This window comes from Quercus lobata, chromosome 10, assembly GCF_001633185.2.
Source record: "Quercus lobata isolate SW786 chromosome 10, ValleyOak3.0 Primary Assembly, whole genome shotgun sequence".
NCBI lineage: Eukaryota > Viridiplantae > Streptophyta > Magnoliopsida > Fagales > Fagaceae > Quercus > Quercus lobata.
In genome coordinates, this window is record NC_044913.1 from 49,218,741 (window position 1) to 49,240,548 (window position 21,808).

At 33.9% G+C, this 21,808-nt stretch overlaps 2 protein-coding genes across 2 annotated transcripts; one reads left to right on the top strand and one right to left on the bottom strand.

Moving 5' to 3' along the window:
- Nucleotides 1-1,999: 1,999 nt before the first annotated feature.
- Nucleotides 2,000-5,826, bottom strand: LOC115963035 (protein FAR1-RELATED SEQUENCE 5-like). Its single transcript, XM_031081920.1, has 3 exons — nt 5,567-5,826; nt 3,670-4,231; nt 2,000-2,746 (listed from the first exon to the last, which is right to left on the bottom strand). The coding sequence occupies exons 2-3, from the start codon at nt 4,225-4,227 to the stop codon at nt 2,534-2,536; spliced, it is 771 nt and encodes a 256-aa protein (XP_030937780.1). The 5' UTR covers nt 4,228-4,231; nt 5,567-5,826; the 3' UTR covers nt 2,000-2,533.
- Nucleotides 5,827-6,336: 510 nt separating this feature from the next.
- LOC115963038 (protein FAR1-RELATED SEQUENCE 5-like) lies at nt 6,337-10,122 on the top strand. Its single transcript, XM_031081924.1, has 3 exons — nt 6,337-6,555; nt 7,891-8,452; nt 9,376-10,122. The coding sequence occupies exons 2-3, from the start codon at nt 7,895-7,897 to the stop codon at nt 9,586-9,588; spliced, it is 771 nt and encodes a 256-aa protein (XP_030937784.1). The 5' UTR covers nt 6,337-6,555; nt 7,891-7,894; the 3' UTR covers nt 9,589-10,122.
- The last annotated feature ends 11,686 nt before the right edge of the window (nt 10,123-21,808 follow it).

Below are 21,808 nucleotides of genomic sequence, written 5' to 3' on the forward strand. Positions count from 1 at the left end.
TTACAGCAAAGAAAGAGTATACCCAAATTATTTGGGTACAATTCCAAAAGTAAATTGGAAAAAGCATGGTGTATCGAGTTATAATATGGTAGTTCAGTGATGATTTCAAAGTTATTTGATTCTAGTTAATTGGTTATCTCAATTTTAAATACCATTCGATTCTTAAAAGAAAAGAAAAAAAAAAAAAAAAGACTTTAGATGCCATTCAATGAAACTTTTGAAACACTCCAATAAACTAAAGATATCATGGAAGATGATTTTAACTTTATTTTGGAATATATATATATATAAAATAAAATGGAATAAATGTTATAAATGTGTTCATGCATTAGCACATGAATACTTAAGTTTGTATGAATTAAGATCCTCTTGAGTTCTTTGTATAACGGAGTTTCTAAAATCTCATCCATTTATTTTGAAATGAGTGGATTAGATTTTATGACGTAATCAAATTGTATAAAAATGTTGACAATGATTATTTTGACATCTATTTAAATTGTTGATGATGTGGCAAAATTCAATATACTTATCTCAAAATAGATGGATAGGATTTTAGAAACTCTATGGTAGAATTATCCTAAGAACTTTAGAGGATTTTAATTCATCACTTAACTTACTATTAGCCAAAAAAGCAAAAGGTATCACTTGACTTACCACCACTTGAGTATCCTCCTCTTGGATTTTCCCTTTATTTATGTCAAACCCTTCTTGAGTAGACAATATTAATGATTGGTTTAATTTCTCTCCCTTTTTAAGTATCCTTTTATTATATACGAAAGAAATGATCAGTAATATAGAGTTGCCGAAGTTGTAGTTTCAAATGCAATCTTGCATTTCACATTTTTTTTTTAATCTTATCTTGTCATTTCTATCATTTGTATAATGCGTTATCAACGAAGCTCAGACCAAATGTAAAAGAAAGTATTCTCCCCTTTATTCTTCATCATCATGGAAAGCAATCTATTGTAAGCGCCCCCAAGGCATGGTCCATGTAGCAAACCCTTAACTAGACCAACTAATTGACCCCTACATAGAGGTATAACTTAACTAGACAGTGAATCTGGGTAAGGTACGGACATGAGAAGTTATTAAGCAGTCAATCAATTTAATCAACGAATAGGCTTCCACTCGTATCTCTTAGTTATGTTTTAATAAAGGGCCCCCCTAAACAGGACCCCTCCTAAGCATGCATAACATCATTAGATAAATAAATTGAATAAAAAGCAATCAACGAAAAGCCAAATAAGTTGATGCCATGTTTACCACCCGCTTGACCCTGGGCTGAATGTCATGTGTTTTAAGCATGAAAGAGATGCAAATTTTCCCCAGAAGTCCCCACCAAAATGAAAATTTTGTCCTATAGTTTCTTATTTTTGGCATTAGATTAGAAGAGACAAGATACGAGATAGAGAGGGATGTGGCGAGCCGGTGATGATAAAGAAGTAGATGGAAACATCCTCTTGAAAGGTTTGGTTGCTGACTCTTCCACTGCACCATTTGCAGTTCTACCAATTAAACTTAACTAAACATCTGAAAGTAACAAACTTAAACCTTAATATCTTTCACAATTGGTGTAATCTTCCAAGTTCACGTGTTCTTCCTATGAGGATTTTGTAGAGGAGAGAATCCATTTCCATGACTACTTTTGAAACTCCCCTGATCCCTTAGTGATTGGCACAGTGGCATGAATAGGTTGCTGGCTTCACAGAAAATTATAGTATTAGCATGAACCTATATTCCTTGTTTCATACAGATTAAAACCACTATTCAAGAGTAGAAATTGATACAACGATTATTATATCACACTTGCATGACAAACCATAACTCAAAGGTGTATATTTTTTCTTTTTTGGCTGGATAACCAAAGGTGTAAACTAACTAGCAAGTACTGAAATCCATATTTTGAGCCCACAAGCCCCAGATCTCATACATCTAAAAGTGCTTAAGTACCCAAAATTCAACCATTCACCATAAAGGAAAATGACTCTTAGTACAGGCAAATAATACTTTCTCCATTGCTAGCTCGACCTCACTGCAAGTGCAATCCATAGGGAAAATTACACAAAATTCTTTATCAACATATTTAACATGAAAACATACAGTAACATCAATGAGCAAAAAATTGTACAACTAATCAAATTAAAAAAAAAAGAAAAAAAAGAAAAAAAAAAAGGGTTTTACATAAGAATGATAGTATGCTTGTACCTTTCTCGGCTCTTTGGCCAAGACAATATACCCCAATTCTGCAAATAATGATTCAGCAATTCTCCAAGAAGAATAATTACTCATGCTATACTGCAAAACATTGATGAGATCAAGCATGTTGAGCCAGGACGTCAACACTCAAACTGATTTTCTCATAACAATATAATTGACTTTTAGGTCCTTGATCTTTATCCACTTCCATGATGAATAACAGGTGAAGCGGGTATGCTAATTGACCTATGGCTCGTGAATAGGATTATTGGGCTTAATCAAATAATCCAAGGAAAAACCAGGATTGAGGAAAGATACAGTTCAAGCTGCATTAACTCTATCCACTATCAGCTTCCGATTGTTCTTCCTCAATATCTTTAATGCTTTGAACTATATCAGCGACTTTTTTGGATATGTGTTCTGTGTGTTGTTCCAAATCTTTCAAAATCATGTTTAATTGTTCTTCATATGCAGCACATCGACGCTTACACTTTTGCTTCTCATTATACAACTCAAGGGACAGCTCACGGATTCTCTTATCTTTCTCATCCTGCAAAAAAGGTGAATAATTGGGTTTGCTACATATGACATTGAAATGGCTAAAGCATTACTGATAAATCAAGAAACAACAAATTTAAAACCCTGGACATAAGAAATAGCAGAAATATCCAGTCCAGTTGAAGATAGAATTCACACTGAGCATGTACAAGATTCAATCTATTTTCAGTGATTCCTGCTAGTTGTGACATATTAATTCACATTGGGGGTTTGAGTCTTTGTGTGGAGTTCAGAGGGTTTTATTGTATTTCAATACCCTGTGATTGGACAATATTTCAGTTAAGTCTCTTGAGTTTCTACTTGACCAATGAACCCTGAAAATTTAAAATTACTTCCATACCACCCAATTGTTAGCCTCAATTAAATAGAGGAATCCAACTTAAGCATGTGACTTTTTCATCTTTTTTTTTTTTTGTGGGGGGGGGTGTTAAATTTTTGTCAAAAGATATGTAAAACAAACCAGGCAAGCCATTTTAGCATCAAGATTTAGATTAAATTCCTGAGTGTAGACCAGACAATGGCAGACCCACTTCCAAAACCCAAATTCAATCATTGAGTTTTCCTATGATGGCGCTTCAAATGTAAACATAATAAAATTAGTCAAAACGATAACTATGGCCTTCATATAGGTCTTGGCTGTAATTGGTTGTAATGACCAACACACAGCAAGATCAGGCTTGACGCTCCCTGTGCATGGTAATAAATTAATAATCTTACCACTGTAACTCATTCAAAAAACATGGATTAGCAAATCAACTGCAATAATATTGTATCAAGTATAGTCAGATACTAAGATATCAATCTCAAACTCCTCATTGAGAGCTTTTGGGATCCCTTCCGGGGAAATTTACCAGGACTCAATAGTTTCTTGAGTTCAAGTAGTGATAATATTATAAATATCAATCTCAAACATACCTCACTAACTAAGTGCTTTCCTGATCCCCGCCATGGGACTTTACTGGGACTCATTAGTTTATGATTATGCTCTTTCACAAATTTGGTGACAACCCACTTCACTCCATCCCTTAAAGCTAGCCTTATCATTGCCTGACAGCCCTCTCGGGTAACAGGGGGTGGAGGAAGAACTCTGTCTTTTCTATAAACATACTTTTTTGCACGAAAGCCTTCTTTTGAACAAACAAAATCTTGACCAATAACCTGATTGTTCACTCGTGAACGACGGTTATGGTGTATACGTACAGTGAAACCAGTGCGCCTACCATAGGTAACATAAAATTCTCTAGCTTCATCTCTTGAATTGAACTCCATGCCTACGTATGGTTCTAAAGCTTCTGCATTCATAGGTAAATCTCCAACAGATTGATCTGACACCCTGTCATCTTCACCTATACACAAGTTTAAGTTGTTTGGAAGCCCATCTTCTATCCTTATATGCTTCTCATATGTTTCAGCTTGCAAATCTAGGTCACTGTCATCTAAGTCAAATCCCTGATGAGGTTCATTATCCATCATCCTCCTACAGTAGAAATCAAAAGGGTCATTCTAAATGTAATATCAAGCCGCCCACACAAGAAAAATCTAGAGAAAAATTGCATTCAACATGTAAACCTAACTACACTTTTACTATAGTTAATTTCTTGATCCTCATTTTTTCTGAAAAAAAAAAAAGTCTTTAAAAATCAATGCTCAGTTCTTTCTGCTCCAACAGCATCTGTAATGATAATGAAGTTAGGGGATGACAAAGGCGTCAAGGTAATTTTTTGATGATGCAATGTTTCAATGATGTTTCATTGCACACAAAAATTTATTAACAGTAAAATGGTCATGGTAACATATTAAGCATGCAAGAAGAGAACCAAAGGATAGAAACTTATATAGGACAAGGAAACAATGAAAAACACATTGACAATTCACAAGTAATACTTCAAATTAGAATGTAAAAGACATCAGGAAAGTTATTGAGGATGATTTGTATTCATTGATCTTTGAGAGAGAATAAAGTCATAAATGATAAGATTTTGATTTAGTTATTATTGAAAATATGCAAAACTTATTAACGCTGAAACAACTATCAATTTTTCAATTACCTGAATTATATGACAAAATAAGGTTTCAATCATGAGTAGACCTCTACTAGTGGGACAAACAGAACTACTAAAATCGTCTCAAAATCTTATAAGACTTAAAGGGGGTCATTTCAGGGCTAATTGGAAGCTAAGCGATTCTGGTATTAAGGATTCAATGTAGCTATTGAGTATTGACACTAACCTACATGGTCATTGACTCATTTACAATTTCCACCCTAACCCACAATTATTTTTGCAATATCAACACCTTAATTCAAGATTAACTTGCAATGCCCACCCCAATATCTAATATCAGTATTAAAATGCAAAATTTAGAAAGGTCCACTTGAGTGAACATTACAAATTAATTTTGATACATTAGTGCACACTACCACATAAACCAGCCCACTAATTTGGTAATTTCAACACTAATTTTGACTGGTAAACTGATCTCCAATCTGGGTATTGAATATATATTGATCACAAAAATTTATAGTTTAGGATGGACATTACAAATAATCCTATAGTTTATGGTGGATAGTTACAATAAACCCCGGTATCAAAAAGTAACTTTTTTCAACTCAAATTATGTTTTGCCTAAATATTCCAATGGATAGGAAAATTTAGCCCCAAAAAAAATGGTGATTTTCTTTTGGGTATAAGAAATAACTAATATATATCTTGGGCAAGATTAGAAAGTCAGCTCATTAAGTAAAAGAAAAAAGAGTGTGCCATTCAAAGAAGAAGAAGAAAACAAAAACTGGTATTTGAGTTGATGAACTCACCGAGTGGAAAGGGCAAGTCCTAGATCGAGATTGAAGCGTGCATGGTGGAAAGAAGCAGAGGAGTTTTGAGGTTGTTCTTCTGACTTCTGAATTCTGTCTTTCTGTGTTCTGTTCTTGTCTTGCTCGATCTGCTTCTTCTTCTTCTTCTTCTTCTTCTTCTATGTTGGGGAGTTTGGTCTCGTTTGTTTTTGCAGAGAGAGAGAGAAGTGGTGGGGCCAGGTCCGAGCTGGGGCCCACAGTGGAGAAAGTGAGTGTACGGACACGAAGGTTGTTGGTTTTGTGTTTGTGTGTGTGCGCGCGTGTGATAGTGATAGGCTAGTTGATGTGATCCGTCGTTTTATTGTGTGTGTGGTCCAATCGCCAATAAAGTGCGTTGACATTATTAAAATTCCTCTGTTTGTGCGCGCGCGCGTGTGTGTTTTTTGTTTGTCTTTGGCCAAGCAAGCAAGAGAAAATTAAAAATAGGTTAAATTGCTGACTACGTTTTGAGAGTGATTGAATTTACCGCATGAAGTTACTTAGCACGAGTTTGGCTAAGGTTTAAAAAGTTAATTTATTTTGCTATTTAATTTATTTTTATTATTATTTATGAATTTTATTACATTTTTTTGGTATTATTTATAGATTCTATTGTACTATTTCAGCTAATTTTTACATTTATTTACAATACTTTCAACAAAAAAATTTCAATTTCAGTAAAATAAGCGAATCCCAAACAGATTCTTAGTGTGCGTACACTCACTTTCTCCACTGTGGGCCCCAGCTCGGACCTGGCCCCACCACTTCTCTCTCTCTCTGCAAAAACAAACGAGACCAAACTCCCCAACATAGAAGAAGAAGAAGAAGAAGAAGAAGAAGCAGATCGAGCAAGACAAGAACAGAACACAGAAAGACAGAATTCAGAAGTCAGAAGAACAACCTCAAAACTCCTCTGCTTCTTTCCACCATGCACGCTTCAATCTCGATCTAGGACTTGCCCTTTCCACTCGGTGAGTTCATCAACTCAAATACCAGTTTTTGTTTTCTTCTTCTTCTTTGAATGGCACACTCTTTTTTCTTTTACTTAATGAGCTGACTTTCTAATCTTGCCCAAGATATATATTAGTTATTTCTTATACCCAAAAGAAAATCACCATTTTTTTTGGGGCTAAATTTTCCTATCCATTGGAATATTTAGGCAAAACATAATTTGAGTTGAAAAAAGTTACTTTTTGATACCGGGGTTTATTGTAACTATCCACCATAAACTATAGGATTATTTGTAATGTCCATCCTAAACTATAAATTTTTGTGATCAATATATATTCAATACCCAGATTGGAGATCAGTTTACCAGTCAAAATTAGTGTTGAAATTACCAAATTAGTGGGCTGGTTTATGTGGTAGTGTGCACTAATGTATCAAAATTAATTTGTAATGTTCACTCAAGTGGACCTTTCTAAATTTTGCATTTTAATACTGATATTAGATATTGGGGTGGGCATTGCAAGTTAATCTTGAATTAAGGTGTTGATATTGCAAAAATAATTGTGGGTTAGGGTGGAAATTGTAAATGAGTCAATGACCATGTAGGTTAGTGTCAATACTCAATAGCTACATTGAATCCTTAATACCAGAATCGCTTAGCTTCCAATTAGCCCTGAAATGACCCCCTTTAAGTCTTATAAGATTTTGAGACGATTTTAGTAGTTCTGTTTGTCCCACTAGTAGAGGTCTACTCATGATTGAAACCTTATTTTGTCATATAATTCAGGTAATTGAAAAATTGATAGTTGTTTCAGCGTTAATAAGTTTTGCATATTTTCAATAATAACTAAATCAAAATCTTATCATTTATGACTTTATTCTCTCTCAAAGATCAATGAATACAAATCATCCTCAATAACTTTCCTGATGTCTTTTACATTCTAATTTGAAGTATTACTTGTGAATTGTCAATGTGTTTTTCATTGTTTCCTTGTCCTATATAAGTTTCTATCCTTTGGTTCTCTTCTTGCATGCTTAATATGTTACCATGACCATTTTACTGTTAATAAATTTTTGTGTGCAATGAAACATCATTGAAACATTGCATCATCAAAAAATTACCTTGACGCCTTTGTCATCCCCTAACTTCATTATCATTACAGATGCTGTTGGAGCAGAAAGAACTGAGCATTGATTTTTAAAGACTTTTTTTTTTTTCAGAAAAAATGAGGATCAAGAAATTAACTATAGTAAAAGTGTAGTTAGGTTTACATGTTGAATGCAATTTTTCTCTAGATTTTTCTTGTGTGGGCGGCTTGATATTACATTTAGAATGACCCTTTTGATTTCTACTGTAGGAGGATGATGGATAATGAACCTCATCAGGGATTTGACTTAGATGACAGTGACCTAGATTTGCAAGCTGAAACATATGAGAAGCATATAAGGATAGAAGATGGGCTTCCAAACAACTTAAACTTGTGTATAGGTGAAGATGACAGGGTGTCAGATCAATCTGTTGGAGATTTACCTATGAATGCAGAAGCTTTAGAACCATACGTAGGCATGGAGTTCAATTCAAGAGATGAAGCTAGAGAATTTTATGTTACCTATGGTAGGCGCACTGGTTTCACTGTACGTATACACCATAACCGTCGTTCACGAGTGAACAATCAGGTTATTGGTCAAGATTTTGTTTGTTCAAAAGAAGGCTTTCGTGCAAAAAAGTATGTTTATAGAAAAGACAGAGTTCTTCCTCCACCCCCTGTTACCCGAGAGGGCTGTCAGGCAATGATAAGGCTAGCTTTAAGGGATGGAGTGAAGTGGGTTGTCACCAAATTTGTGAAAGAGCATAATCATAAACTAATGAGTCCCAGTAAAGTCCCATGGCGGGGATCAGGAAAGCACTTAGTTAGTGAGGTATGTTTGAGATTGATATTTATAATATTATCACTACTTGAACTCAAGAAACTATTGAGTCCTGGTAAATTTCCCCGGAAGGGATCCCAAAAGCTCTCAATGAGGAGTTTGAGATTGATATCTTAGTATCTGACTATACTTGATACAATATTATTGCAGTTGATTTGCTAATCCATGTTTTTTGAATGAGTTACAGTGGTAAGATTATTAATTTATTACCATGCACAGGGAGCGTCAAGCCTGATCTTGCTGTGTGTTGGTCATTACAACCAATTACAGCCAAGACCTATATGAAGGCCATAGTTATCGTTTTGACTAATTTTATTATGTTTACATTTGAAGCGCCATCATAGGAAAACTCAATGATTGAATTTGGGTTTTGGAAGTGGGTCTGCCATTGTCTGGTCTACACTCAGGAATTTAATCTAAATCTTGATGCTAAAATGGCTTGCCTGGTTTGTTTTACATATCTTTTGACAAAAATTTAACACCCCCCCCCACAAAAAAAAAAAAAGATGAAAAAGTCACATGCTTAAGTTGGATTCCTCTATTTAATTGAGGCTAACAATTGGGTGGTATGGAAGTAATTTTAAATTTTCAGGGTTCATTGGTCAAGTAGAAACTCAAGAGACTTAACTGAAATATTGTCCAATCACAGGGTATTGAAATACAATAAAACCCTCTGAACTCCACACAAAGACTCAAACCCCCAATGTGAATTAATATGTCACAACTAGCAGGAATCACTGAAAATAGATTGAATCTTGTACATGCTCAGTGTGAATTCTATCTTCAACTGGACTGGATATTTCTGCTATTTCTTATGTCCAGGGTTTTAAATTTGTTGTTTCTTGATTTATCAGTAATGCTTTAGCCATTTCAATGTCATATGTAGCAAACCCAATTATTCACCTTTTTTGCAGGATGAGAAAGATAAGAGAATCCGTGAGCTGTCCCTTGAGTTGTATAATGAGAAGCAAAAGTGTAAGCGTCGATGTGCTGCATATGAAGAACAATTAAACATGATTTTGAAAGATTTGGAACAACACACAGAACACATATCCAAAAAAGTCGCTGATATAGTTCAAAGCATTAAAGATATTGAGGAAGAACAATCGGAAGCTGATAGTGGATAGAGTTAATGCAGCTTGAACTGTATCTTTCCTCAATCCTGGTTTTTCCTTGGATTATTTGATTAAGCCCAATAATCCTATTCACGAGCCATAGGTCAATTAGCATACCCGCTTCACCTGTTATTCATCATGGAAGTGGATAAAGATCAAGGACCTAAAAGTCAATTATATTGTTATGAGAAAATCAGTTTGAGTGTTGACGTCCTGGCTCAACATGCTTGATCTCATCAATGTTTTGCAGTATAGCATGAGTAATTATTCTTCTTGGAGAATTGCTGAATCATTATTTGCAGAATTGGGGTATATTGTCTTGGCCAAAGAGCCGAGAAAGGTACAAGCATACTATCATTCTTATGTAAAACCCTTTTTTTTTTTCTTTTTTTTCTTTTTTTTTTAATTTGATTAGTTGTACAATTTTTTGCTCATTGATGTTACTGTATGTTTTCATGTTAAATATGTTGATAAAGAATTTTGTGTAATTTTCCCTATGGATTGCACTTGCAGTGAGGTCGAGCTAGCAATGGAGAAAGTATTATTTGCCTGTACTAAGAGTCATTTTCCTTTATGGTGAATGGTTGAATTTTGGGTACTTAAGCACTTTTAGATGTATGAGATCTGGGGCTTGTGGGCTCAAAATATGGATTTCAGTACTTGCTAGTTAGTTTACACCTTTGGTTATCCAGCCAAAAAAGAAAAAATATACACCTTTGAGTTATGGTTTGTCATGCAAGTGTGATATAATAATCGTTGTATCAATTTCTACTCTTGAATAGTGGTTTTAATCTGTATGAAACAAGGAATATAGGTTCATGCTAATACTATAATTTTCTGTGAAGCCAGCAACCTATTCATGCCACTGTGCCAATCACTAAGGGATCAGGGGAGTTTCAAAAGTAGTCATGGAAATGGATTCTCTCCTCTACAAAATCCTCATAGGAAGAACACGTGAACTTGGAAGATTACACCAATTGTGAAAGATATTAAGGTTTAAGTTTGTTACTTTCAGATGTTTAGTTAAGTTTAATTGGTAGAACTGCAAATGGTGCAGTGGAAGAGTCAGCAACCAAACCTTTCAAGAGGATGTTTCCATCTACTTCTTTATCATCACCGGCTCGCCACATCCCTCTCTATCTCGTATCTTGTCTCTTCTAATCTAATGCCAAAAATAAGAAACTATAGGACAAAATTTTCATTTTGGTGGGGACTTCTGGGGAAAATTTGCATCTCTTTCATGCTTAAAACACATGACATTCAGCCCAGGGTCAAGCGGGTGGTAAACATGGCATCAACTTATTTGGCTTTTCGTTGATTGCTTTTTATTCAATTTATTTATCTAATGATGTTATGCATGCTTAGGAGGGGTCCTGTTTAGGGGGGCCCTTTATTAAAACATAACTAAGAGATACGAGTGGAAGCCTATTCGTTGATTAAATTGATTGACTGCTTAATAACTTCTCATGTCCGTACCTTACCCAGATTCACTGTCTAGTTAAGTTATACCTCTATGTAGGGGTCAATTAGTTGGTCTAGTTAAGGGTTTGCTACATGGACCATGCCTTGGGGGCGCTTACAATAGATTGCTTTCCATGATGATGAAGAATAAAGGGAAGAATACTTTCTTTTACATTTGGTCTGAGCTTCGTTGATAACGCATTATACAAATGATAGAAATGACAAGATAAGATTAAAAAAAAAAAAATGTGAAATGCAAGATTGCATTTGAAACTACAACTTCGGCAACTCTATATTACTGATCATTTCTTTCGTATATAATAAAAGGATACTTAAAAAGGGAGAGAAATTAAACCAATCATTAATATTGTCTACTCAAGAAGGGTTTGACATAAATAAAGGGAAAATCCAAGAGGAGGATACTCAAGTGGTGGTAAGTCAAGTGATACCTTTTGCTTTTTTGGCTAATAGTAAGTTAAGTGATGAATTAAAATCCTCTAAAGTTCTTAGGATAATTCTACCATAGAGTTTCTAAAATCCTATCCATCTATTTTGAGATAAGTATATTGAATTTTGCCACATCATCAACAATTTAAATAGATGTCAAAATAATCATTGTCAACATTTTTATACAATTTGATTACGTCATAAAATCTAATCCACTCATTTCAAAATAAATGGATGAGATTTTAGAAACTCCGTTATACAAAGAACTCAAGAGGATCTTAATTCATACAAACTTAAGTATTCATGTGCTAATGCATGAACACATTTATAACATTTATTCCATTTTATTTTATATATATATATATTCCAAAATAAAGTTAAAATCATCTTCCATGATATCTTTAGTTTATTGGAGTGTTTCAAAAGTTTCATTGAATGGCATCTAAAGTCTTTTTTTTTTTTTTTTCTTTTCTTTTAAGAATCGAATGGTATTTAAAATTGAGATAACCAATTAACTAGAATCAAATAACTTTGAAATCATCACTGAACTACCATATTATAACTCGATACACCATGCTTTTTCCAATTTACTTTTGGAATTGTACCCAAATAATTTGGGTATACTCTTTCTTTGCTGTAAGTCATAAATTGCCATCGTCCTTTGTTGTTCGCCTGGTTTTTTATTACTCAGTTTTCTAACTACAAAGAACAAAAGTTTGAGAGAGAGAGAGAGAGAGAGAAGCATAATCTTCCTCTTATTTATTGTAAGCTTATGTTGCTAACTGCATTAAACTTAACGCAGTAGCACTCCCCAATAAAGCATGTTCCAATTAGTGCTTGATCCAATCTGATGCAATTATGCAAACTGCTTAGACAATCCCTTGGCACTTGCCAATGACAGTTCCCCACGAACTTTGGGCTATTTGAAATTATTATTTCTTCTGCAGTATTCACAAAAAAACGACAGAGAGAAAGAGAGTATTAAAAGAAACAACCTAGATTTTTAAAAAATAAAAATAAAAATTCTTGCATATGCATCATCTTTTGCACAATATTTTAGATTCTGAATTTTGTAGTGCACATATGCTCTTGTCAGAGATATGATACATTTACTTGATACATAAGATAATTATTGTGTAAAGCATAGGAGAGAGTCTGCAATCTAGTTCAATACTATAACTTTGCTTAGTTTCTTGGAAAAGTGTTAATTAAATGGAATACATCTTCATTCCCTACCTTCTCATCTTTGTTCAAACGTCTATGGATTTTTGTTAATTATAATGTCAATCCTAATTATCCTTCAATATAATTGTCTGACCAGACATAGGCGGTGGGAGTGGGGAGGGGGAATGGCCCCCATGGGCCCTGGCTTTTTTGAAATATCCCCAATCCCTATATTTAAACAAAATTTAAAATTTTGTGTAAATTTTAACTATCGGTATATCTTTAAAATTTTGTACAAACACATCTAAATTTTTCCTTCTAATATTCACTTTAAAATTTTGTGTAAATTTTACCTATCGGTATATCTTTAAAATTTTGTACAAACACATCTAATTTCCTCCTAATATTCACTTTTTTTTTTCCACGCATAACCCATAAATTTTAGGAGTATTTTTTATATAAAAAAATTCAGAGCATTTAAAGATATGTTCATAATAATGTGAGAGATATGGTGAATCAGTGATTGGTTAGTCCAATGGTAAAGTCTCACATCAAATAATAATGAAAAATGAGTATTTAAATATAACATTTTGTGCTAAGTGCCGTATAAGAATTTTATGCTAAGAGCCTTAATGTGCTTAAGAGCATTTTGTGCTAAGAGCCTTAACTACGCTCAATGTGCTAAGAGCATTGTAAGCATAATTGACATTTCTCCATGCACAAGGTGCTTGGGAGTTTATAAGGGAAATAATTCAAGTTGCGATGTTGGTAGCATATTGTAATTATCTCAAAAAAAAAAAAAAAAAAAAAAAAAAAAAAAAAACCCCACAAACCCATAATCCTCTCTCTCTCTCTCTCTCCACCCAATAACTTGTTATAAAATTCATATTTTAAAAATCTCACCGTTGAATTACATGTTTTATATGTTCTTAATATTTACGTCAATTTTCATATCAATTGGATGTTATTTACCATTCGATCCATAAACTCATTTTTATGCATTATTTCAAACTACAAAAACTTGAATTTAAACAATTGATTAATGACATGACTATTAATCTTTGATCACCTTGAAATTTTGCAAGCATGGAAAATATACAAAAATAATGTAATCTAATAGTGGATTTATCAAAATTCGCATCCAATTAAAAAAAAATTCAGTGGTGTAATATTACTTAAAGCTACATTAGGTGTAACTTGAACTCAACCCATATATATATATATATATATTTATGTATGTATGTATGTATGTATGTTTGGATCATTTTAACAAGTTACAAAGAATTCCTTTATTTACATTTATCCAAATTGAGCAAACTTTTTCACATCTGGAAAAAAAAAAAAAAAAACCCTTTATATTATTTAAAATATGTGAACTTGAAAGAAAATGTAAACAAGCTTGAATTTTTTATATTACTTAGAAATACCAATAAATTCCCAATAATTATACTTGGATTAAGACGTGTGGAATACATTTTCTAACCTTTGATTAATTTTTGTAGACACTATTTTATCCAGATAGTGGCCAATTTGTGAAGAAGCTTCTAAGTGAATAATTGGCTTAAATTAATGATTTCAGGACATCTCTAAGAACTGGATTTTTTTTTTGAAACCTGAGTACTAGAATTCTAAATTTTATTCTTTTGTCAAGTTGTTGAAATATTGTTATAGTAAGGAGAACAGTGTTGAAATTCAAATGTAAGTATATTAAAGGTCAATCATTGAATAAAAACTATAAACTTCACACTGTTGAAATAGTAATTATTTTTTGTCATGTGACCTTATACAATTCAAATCACATACAAAAGTTTCTTAAGGGATAATTTTAAAAAAGTATTAAGAATGTAACAAGCCCAATACTGATACGAGCTACTTTTGTTGGCAGATTTGAAGTTAAAGATTATGTGAGCGTTTGGGGTGGGCGTCTGCGTTTTTTCAGTTTGTGTTTTCAGATTTTTTTTTTTTTCCTGTGCGTGAACAGTAACATCACATGGGTTCATTGAATAGGGGACAAAAATCACTATTCACATACTGTTCATCACTGTAGCAGCACTGTTCATGCATTAAAAATATTAAAAATGGGTCCTACGATACTATTCACCCATTTAAAAATTATTTTATTACAGTGTTTTCAATTTTTCAGTTTCAATAATAATAAGTCCAATTCAAACGGACCTATGTTAGAGGTCTAAAAATGCTGGGATACATATTAAAATTTAAAATTAAGTACCTCCAGCGACAAAGAAGGCATAGATAAATAAATAAAGTCCAAGGCTTGCCTCCCTCTACCTCCAACACTTCTACTGAGAACACTCTTATGTGTGAATTCAATGAATGCATGATCCGTGAAGATTTGTATTGGTGCCAAAAATCAAGAATCCATTAGTACACATCATCAAACCTCAATACAAGATTTTTCCTTCTTTCCATCATTATTCGCAGAAGAAAGAATGCAATTGATTTTATAAAAGATGACTCTGGCTCATGGCTTTCTGGCCACCAACAAGTCAGTGACTGCTTTGTCAACTTCTACAAAAATCTTTTTACATCCCAGCATCCTCACCCTTGCCACCATATTGACCCCTCTGGTCTCATCCCTCACTCCATCTCCCCTGAAGAAAATGAATCCCTGTGTGCCATTCCCTCTGATGATGAAATTAAATCTGTTGCATTCAGTTTTGCTTCTTCAAAATCCCCTAGTCCTGATGGAATGTCAGCCATTTTTTACAAATCTTATTGGGTTACTGTTGGCACAGAAGTCATTGCCATGGTCCAGTCTTTTTTTGCTAGTGGTCTTATTTTGAAAGAGATAAACCACACCTTTATCACCCTCATCCCTAAGACCCCAAATCCATCCTCAGTTCATCAATTCCATCCAATAAGCCTGTGCAATTTATCCTACAAAATAATCTCCAAGACCTTAGCCAACCGCCTTAAAATTCTCCTCCCTAAACTCATCACCCCATGGCAAGCTGCCTCTATCCATGGCAAAAACATCCAAGACAACTCAATCATCGCACACGAAATCTTCCACACCCTTAAAAAAAAACACTGGCTCTTCTGGATTGGCTGCCTTGAACATCGACTAGGAAAAGGCTTTTGACAAGGTTGAATGGTCCTTCTTACTCTCCATCTTCAAGCAATTTGGTTTTTATGAAAAATGGATTCAAATGATCAATCAGTGCATCTCCACTCCTTATTCCATTTTAATCAATGGATCACTAGAAGGTTTCTTCACTTCCAGTTGAGGCATTCGTCAAGATGACCCCATCTCTCCAGTCCTCTTTATTTTGGTTACTGATGTACTTTCTAGATTATTTTTACAGAATGAAACTGTTGGTTCTCTCCAAGGCATCAAGATTGCTAGGAACTACCATCCAATATCACATCTCATGTTTGTTGATGACCTTGTGGTTTTTTCTCATGCTAACCAAGAAGACCTTCAGGCAATAGAATATGCTTATCTCAATTTTAGACCTGGTCTGGGCTGTCTATCAATATGAGGAAATCAGCTATAACTTTTAGCAAAAATGTTCCCAGCTCATCCAAAACCAATTTGTGCAACCTAATTGGCCTGTATCATTCAACCTCCAAGAATTCTATCTTGGCCTTCCCACTCATATCCAAAGGAGCCACCAAGCTCAATTCAGCACCATCCTTGAAAAGATCTCTAGCAGAATATCTGGGTGGAAAGCAAAGGTCCTATCTCAGGCAGCCAAAGCAACTTTAATAAAATCTGTGCTCTCTTCCATTCCATCCTACTAGATGTCCTATTTTAAGCTTCCAAAATCAACTTGTAGCCAGATTGATGCTAGGCTCCGTGACTTCTTCTGGGGATTTACTACTCTTGGCCACCATATATATCCAAAAGCTTGGGATTCTTTGTGCAAGCCAAAAGCTTCTGGGGGATTAGGCTTTCATCGTGCTTATGACCTCAATAATGCTTTATTATCCAAACTTGGCTGGATAATTGCATCCAGTGTTGATAAACCTTGGGCCAATCTCCTCCGTTCCAAATATCTTCGAGGTCACTTATTTCTATCCTCCACCCCACAGCAGAATTCATCCTTCATTTCGAAAAGCCTTCATAAAAGCATCCCTATGATAAAAAAAAATAATAAAAAAAAAAGGCTATTGTTTCTCAATTGGTTCGGGCTCTTCTGTGAATATTTGGCATGACCCTTGGATTCCCTTTATCCCATCCTTCACCCCTTCCCCTCCATCCTCCCTGCCTAACCATCATCTTGTATCTGATCTTATCATCCCTGAAACTAGGCAATGGAACTGTGCCCTCCTCCATAATCGCTTTGACCAAGACACAGCTTCTCTCATTCAAAAAATTCACATCCCTTTTTCTCCAATAGAAGACTCCATTTTTTGGGCAATCAGCCCAAGTGGCAATTTCTCTGTTAAGTCAGCTTATCTTGCTGACCAAACCTCCAGATTTTCAAATTCTGGCCCCCTTATTGCCTGTGAATGGAAGAAATTGTGGTCCATGAAGTTTAATGAGAGACTCAAATACCATCTTTGGAAAATTGCGTGGGATGTTCTCCCCACTAGAGCTTTCCTTGGCTATGGAATTGTCGACTTGGACACTTCTTGCCCCTATTGTCACCATCCCCAAGAATCGGTGGTCCACATCCTGTTTGAATGCCCTTTTGCCATTATAGTTTGGTGGCACACAAGCATCCCCATCAACCTTTCATCCATCCCACCAAAATTACCATCTGAGTGGGTCAAGTCTATACTTAACCCAATAAATCTCCTTGGTCTTTGCCCATCCTTTGGCCTATCATTTCCCCTTTTAGTTGCAATAGCCTGTGATCGCTATTGGTGGAGTCGGAATAAACTGATTTTTGAAGATATTTCCTCTCCTCCTAATCAACTTGCTGATGAAATTAACCGAGCCTCTAAATCTCATTCCAATGCCTGGTTGTCTAAGTCTCCTACGTCCTTATTCATAGCTTAAACTCTTGCTTCTCAGTTGTAAATTTTTTTTTTTTTTTATCATTCTTGTAATGAACTCGCCCATATGCTAGCTCATTGGGCTTCCTTTTCTTCAAATTAGGGACCCCAACTCATCTCTTCCATCCTCAATGAGTCTTTTGTAAGGAAGTTGATGAGCCGGTTCCCCATTTTGTCTTAATAATAATTTCTTACATATCAAAAAAAAAAAAAAAGGTTTAGTAATTTTAGCCATAATTCTCCTTACGCCAAATAGGATTGCAAAAAGAGGTATTTAGTAATTATAGTGTACTTTGCTAATTTTTGTAGTATCTCAAAAGGTTCAAACAGACTTTTTCATCTTACCATTTGTGATAGGCCACAAACTGAATGACCCCTTGTGATAGAAATTAATTAATTAATTAGTCAAGTTATTAATTAATCAATTTATCATGCAAATGTGTGGTAGTACAAACAAATCACCAATAAACTAATTATGCAACGGAAAATAAATAACACAGTGATTTGTTTACGAATGGGGAAAACTTAATGGCAAAAACCCCACCGGGTGATTTTTAGGTCACTACTCCCGAAACTCCACTATTATCACAACAAGCGATTACAAGTAAAGGAATCTCAAGTACCTTACCAACCTACAGTTGAACCCTTATCCCAATACCCAATTGGACTTATTCTGTAGTGACAGTTCCCCTTTTTCAATGCACGGCTCCCAAGTACAAGACTAATCAATTGCGCGAATCCCAGTACGCGACTTTAATCACCAACTAAGAAAGTTGTTGGTTACAAAGTTCTTCAGTTCATCCACACGATGAAGATCAAGAAGATGCTTGTTTACAAAACCCTACGGTGCACATACACAGCAACTTCTTCAAGAGAAAGAGATGAACTAAGGCAAAAACTTCGTCTCCAGTCACAATTTACTTGAATAGAGTTTGCTTAATGTTTGTGCAACTTGTGAACTATTTGACGGCCTTTAAAACAATCATTTTATATGTCTAGAGTTAGGAGAAAAGAAAGCCCAAAGACATATTCATGGATCCCAAGAAAATCATATCAGAATTCTGAAATTCTTAAACCTCGACAGATAGGAGGTGTCGAGAAGCTGTCGAGCAGGTGTCGAGCACACGGGGCTTGAACAGCTTTCTTAAGCTCGATAGATGCTGCTATCGAGTTTTAATGAATTTGCACTTTCAGCTTGTTTTCTTGGACAGACTTGAAAGTTTCAACACTTGATCTTGAAACATGGTTTCTTGAATTATTTAAACACATCCTAAATTTACCCAAATACAAGTAAAGTGCGTTTTGTCAAAGGATAAATCAATTACATAAAATAGTGACATATATTCCTAATAAGTGAAACATATATATCCTAACACTTTGGAATATATAATGATAAATGAAATTAATAACCATTCAAATATCTTACGGTTGATGACTCCTCCACAACTGGATGTATTATCTAAATTTGAAGAAGACAAAGATAAAAAAGAAATTTAGTAATTTAAGTCATGATTCTCCTTAATGGAAAATATTTGTTTTTGAGAAACTCCTTATGCAAAATAGGATTGCACAAAAAAAAAAAAAGAAAAGGTACATATGACTTCTTCTTTTTTTGGCTTATTTTCTACGGTAACTCATAAGATTAATAAAGTGTGTTTTTATTACTGAATGCTAAAATTTACCCTTTGGAATATATATAATACATGTTTTGTTTTAATAAATAAGATAAAACCTATGGCATCTACTCTATGATAATTATACTTTATCATCATGCTAAAATATCAGTTTCTATTTTATATACAACTTATTAAAATAATATAAACTAAATCATTAAATAATATAAAAAAATTAATTATCAATAGAAAAAGAGAGAGTGAGAGATTAAAATATATTTTTTCTCTTTACAACCCCATGAATAGTAGTTGTATAAATACAAACTTACTTTTCATGGTTGCTAAAAATATTTAGCAACCCACACCCAATACTAGGGGGTTTTTACACCACCAATACTAATACTTGTGGTACAAAATCCTAATTTTACACTCTAATCTCAATATGTTACATCATCTTATCACATATTAAAGAATAAACACAACCACACACAATTAATTCTAATATCAATATGAAAATCCAATCAAATTGGGAGTTTATTAAGATATTATTAAGTGTGGTAAGATGTATTGAGTTTTAAGTAAAAAACTAATGTGTCAATTTCTTATTAGATGATGTAAAACATAAGTAATACACCTCATCCTTACCAAATTCAAACTTTATTCAAATACGTGATCATTCAATTGTACATACTTTCTTTTTTTAATGTACTATACATACTTTATTTTTTAATTGTTGATATAAAATTTGTGAAATTGGTAATAGGTTTAACCGATTTACCTTTATATATATATATATATATATATAGATAGATATAGATATAGATATATAGTTATTCTTTTTTCAATCAAAATTTAGTCAACAAGTTATTTTACCATTTCTTCCCTCGTTACTATTGCCATGCCTCTCTCGTTATATCTCTATTACATTCCACAATATTGTAGACATTTTGGGCTCGCTTAGTAAAAGATTTTTAGTAACGTTGTTTAAGTGTTGTGAAAATACGTATGTATGAAAAAGTGTTATGGAAATACGTGTTATAGTATTTAAACAACGAAAACTGTTATTTAAACAACAATACCAAACGGGTTCATTTTGTTTTGATCTTACCTAAGATTCCTAATTCCAATGAAAAAAGCTCTAATCGGTACCAAAAAAAGCAGCATAGTGTGTTAGGCCTAACAACCACAAGATGCAAAAATCAAAGCACCCGAGCTTTGAGCCCATTTCCTTGTCAGGTGCTTCATAGTAGTGTACACAACTGGATTCGGTGTACCATGCAATTACCCCATTTTCTTCACAAATTTTTTTTTTACATTTTAACTCTAAATTTTTACTTCTTTTTAATATATTTTTATTTAATGGCTGAGATTAAAAATTGTATTTTCTAATTTTCAATCTCAACCCTTCATTATTATTGCCTTAGGTGCTATTCACCTACCGAAGTATGCCTATGTGAGAGTGATGTATGCCACTTTAGGATATGACCTTTAAATCATTCCTTTTCATTTCCAAATGTGGAAGACATTGTAGCAAAATATCATTTAAAGGAATGGGAAGGAAGCCAATGTAGCTTCTTTTTTTCTTTTCTTTTTTCTTTTTTTGGATGGGGTTTGTTTCTTTCCCTAAACAAGTTTCTTATCCTATTTTAAGAGACCAACGTAATTGCACTTAGATGTTTGATAATTAACAATTATTTAAATTAAAAAGTCATGCAATTTTGACTATACTCAACTTCAAGGTTACAACATTATTAGCGGTCTTATTAATGATTTTTATGTACATGAAGAACATAATATGCTCTATTATGATTAGACGTGGCAAAACGGGTGGGTCGGGTCGAGTTCGGGTAGGGTTTGGTCAATCGAGTTTGCAAGTCAATCGAGTCGCAAGTCAAAATGGGTCATTTTTAAACGAGTTAATCAAGTTGCAGGTCAATCGGGTCGCAGGTCGGGTCAAGTTGACCCGTATTTTTCAAAAAAGTTTTTTTTTTTTTTTTAAATAGATGCAATCTATCAATTGTTTATGAGTTCCTTAACTGTGATTAGATTCTCACTGATGATACTGTTACCACTTACCAATTACCACTAAACACTTGATACCCAAATTTGGTGCAACTCTTGTTCCAACTTTCTAGAAGCTAATCTTGGTATAATCTTCGATTTGTTTAAAGTAGGAAGAGAAAATGAAGGTGGCAAGTAAAGAATGACAAACTTAATGGAGTACTTAACATATTAAGTAAAGAAGAATAAGTAAATATTTTATAAGAATTACACCTCAATCTCAATTTACTCAACATTGGTAGACGTGGCAAAACGGACAGGTCGGGTTGGGTCGATCGAGTTTGTGGGTCAATCGGGTCACATGTCAATCAGGTCGAGTCAGAAAATTCTGACCTGTTTTGCCATTTATGATAACATAACTCTTGCCCGACCCGTTTCTTACATTTGAAATCAATAGTTATCTTCTAAAATAAATTTTTTTAAAAAAAATAGTAGTGACTGCACCTTTTTTTTAATTTATTATTAAAAAAATACACAAACAAATTTAGTAGTCTTCTTCTAAAAATTATTGGGCCAATAAA

Bases quoted from the DNA above. Each gene is read 5' to 3' on its own strand.
- LOC115963035 (XM_031081920.1), bottom strand. From the start codon at position 4,227: ATGATGGATAATGAACCTCATCAGGGATTTGACTTAGATGACAGTGAC. The intron at 2,747-3,669 runs GTATGTTTGAGA...CCTTTTTTGCAG, and splicing joins GAAAGCACTTAGTTAGTGAG to GATGAGAAAGATAAGAGAAT.
- LOC115963038 (XM_031081924.1), top strand. From the start codon at position 7,895: ATGATGGATAATGAACCTCATCAGGGATTTGACTTAGATGACAGTGAC. The intron at 8,453-9,375 runs GTATGTTTGAGA...CCTTTTTTGCAG, and splicing joins GAAAGCACTTAGTTAGTGAG to GATGAGAAAGATAAGAGAAT.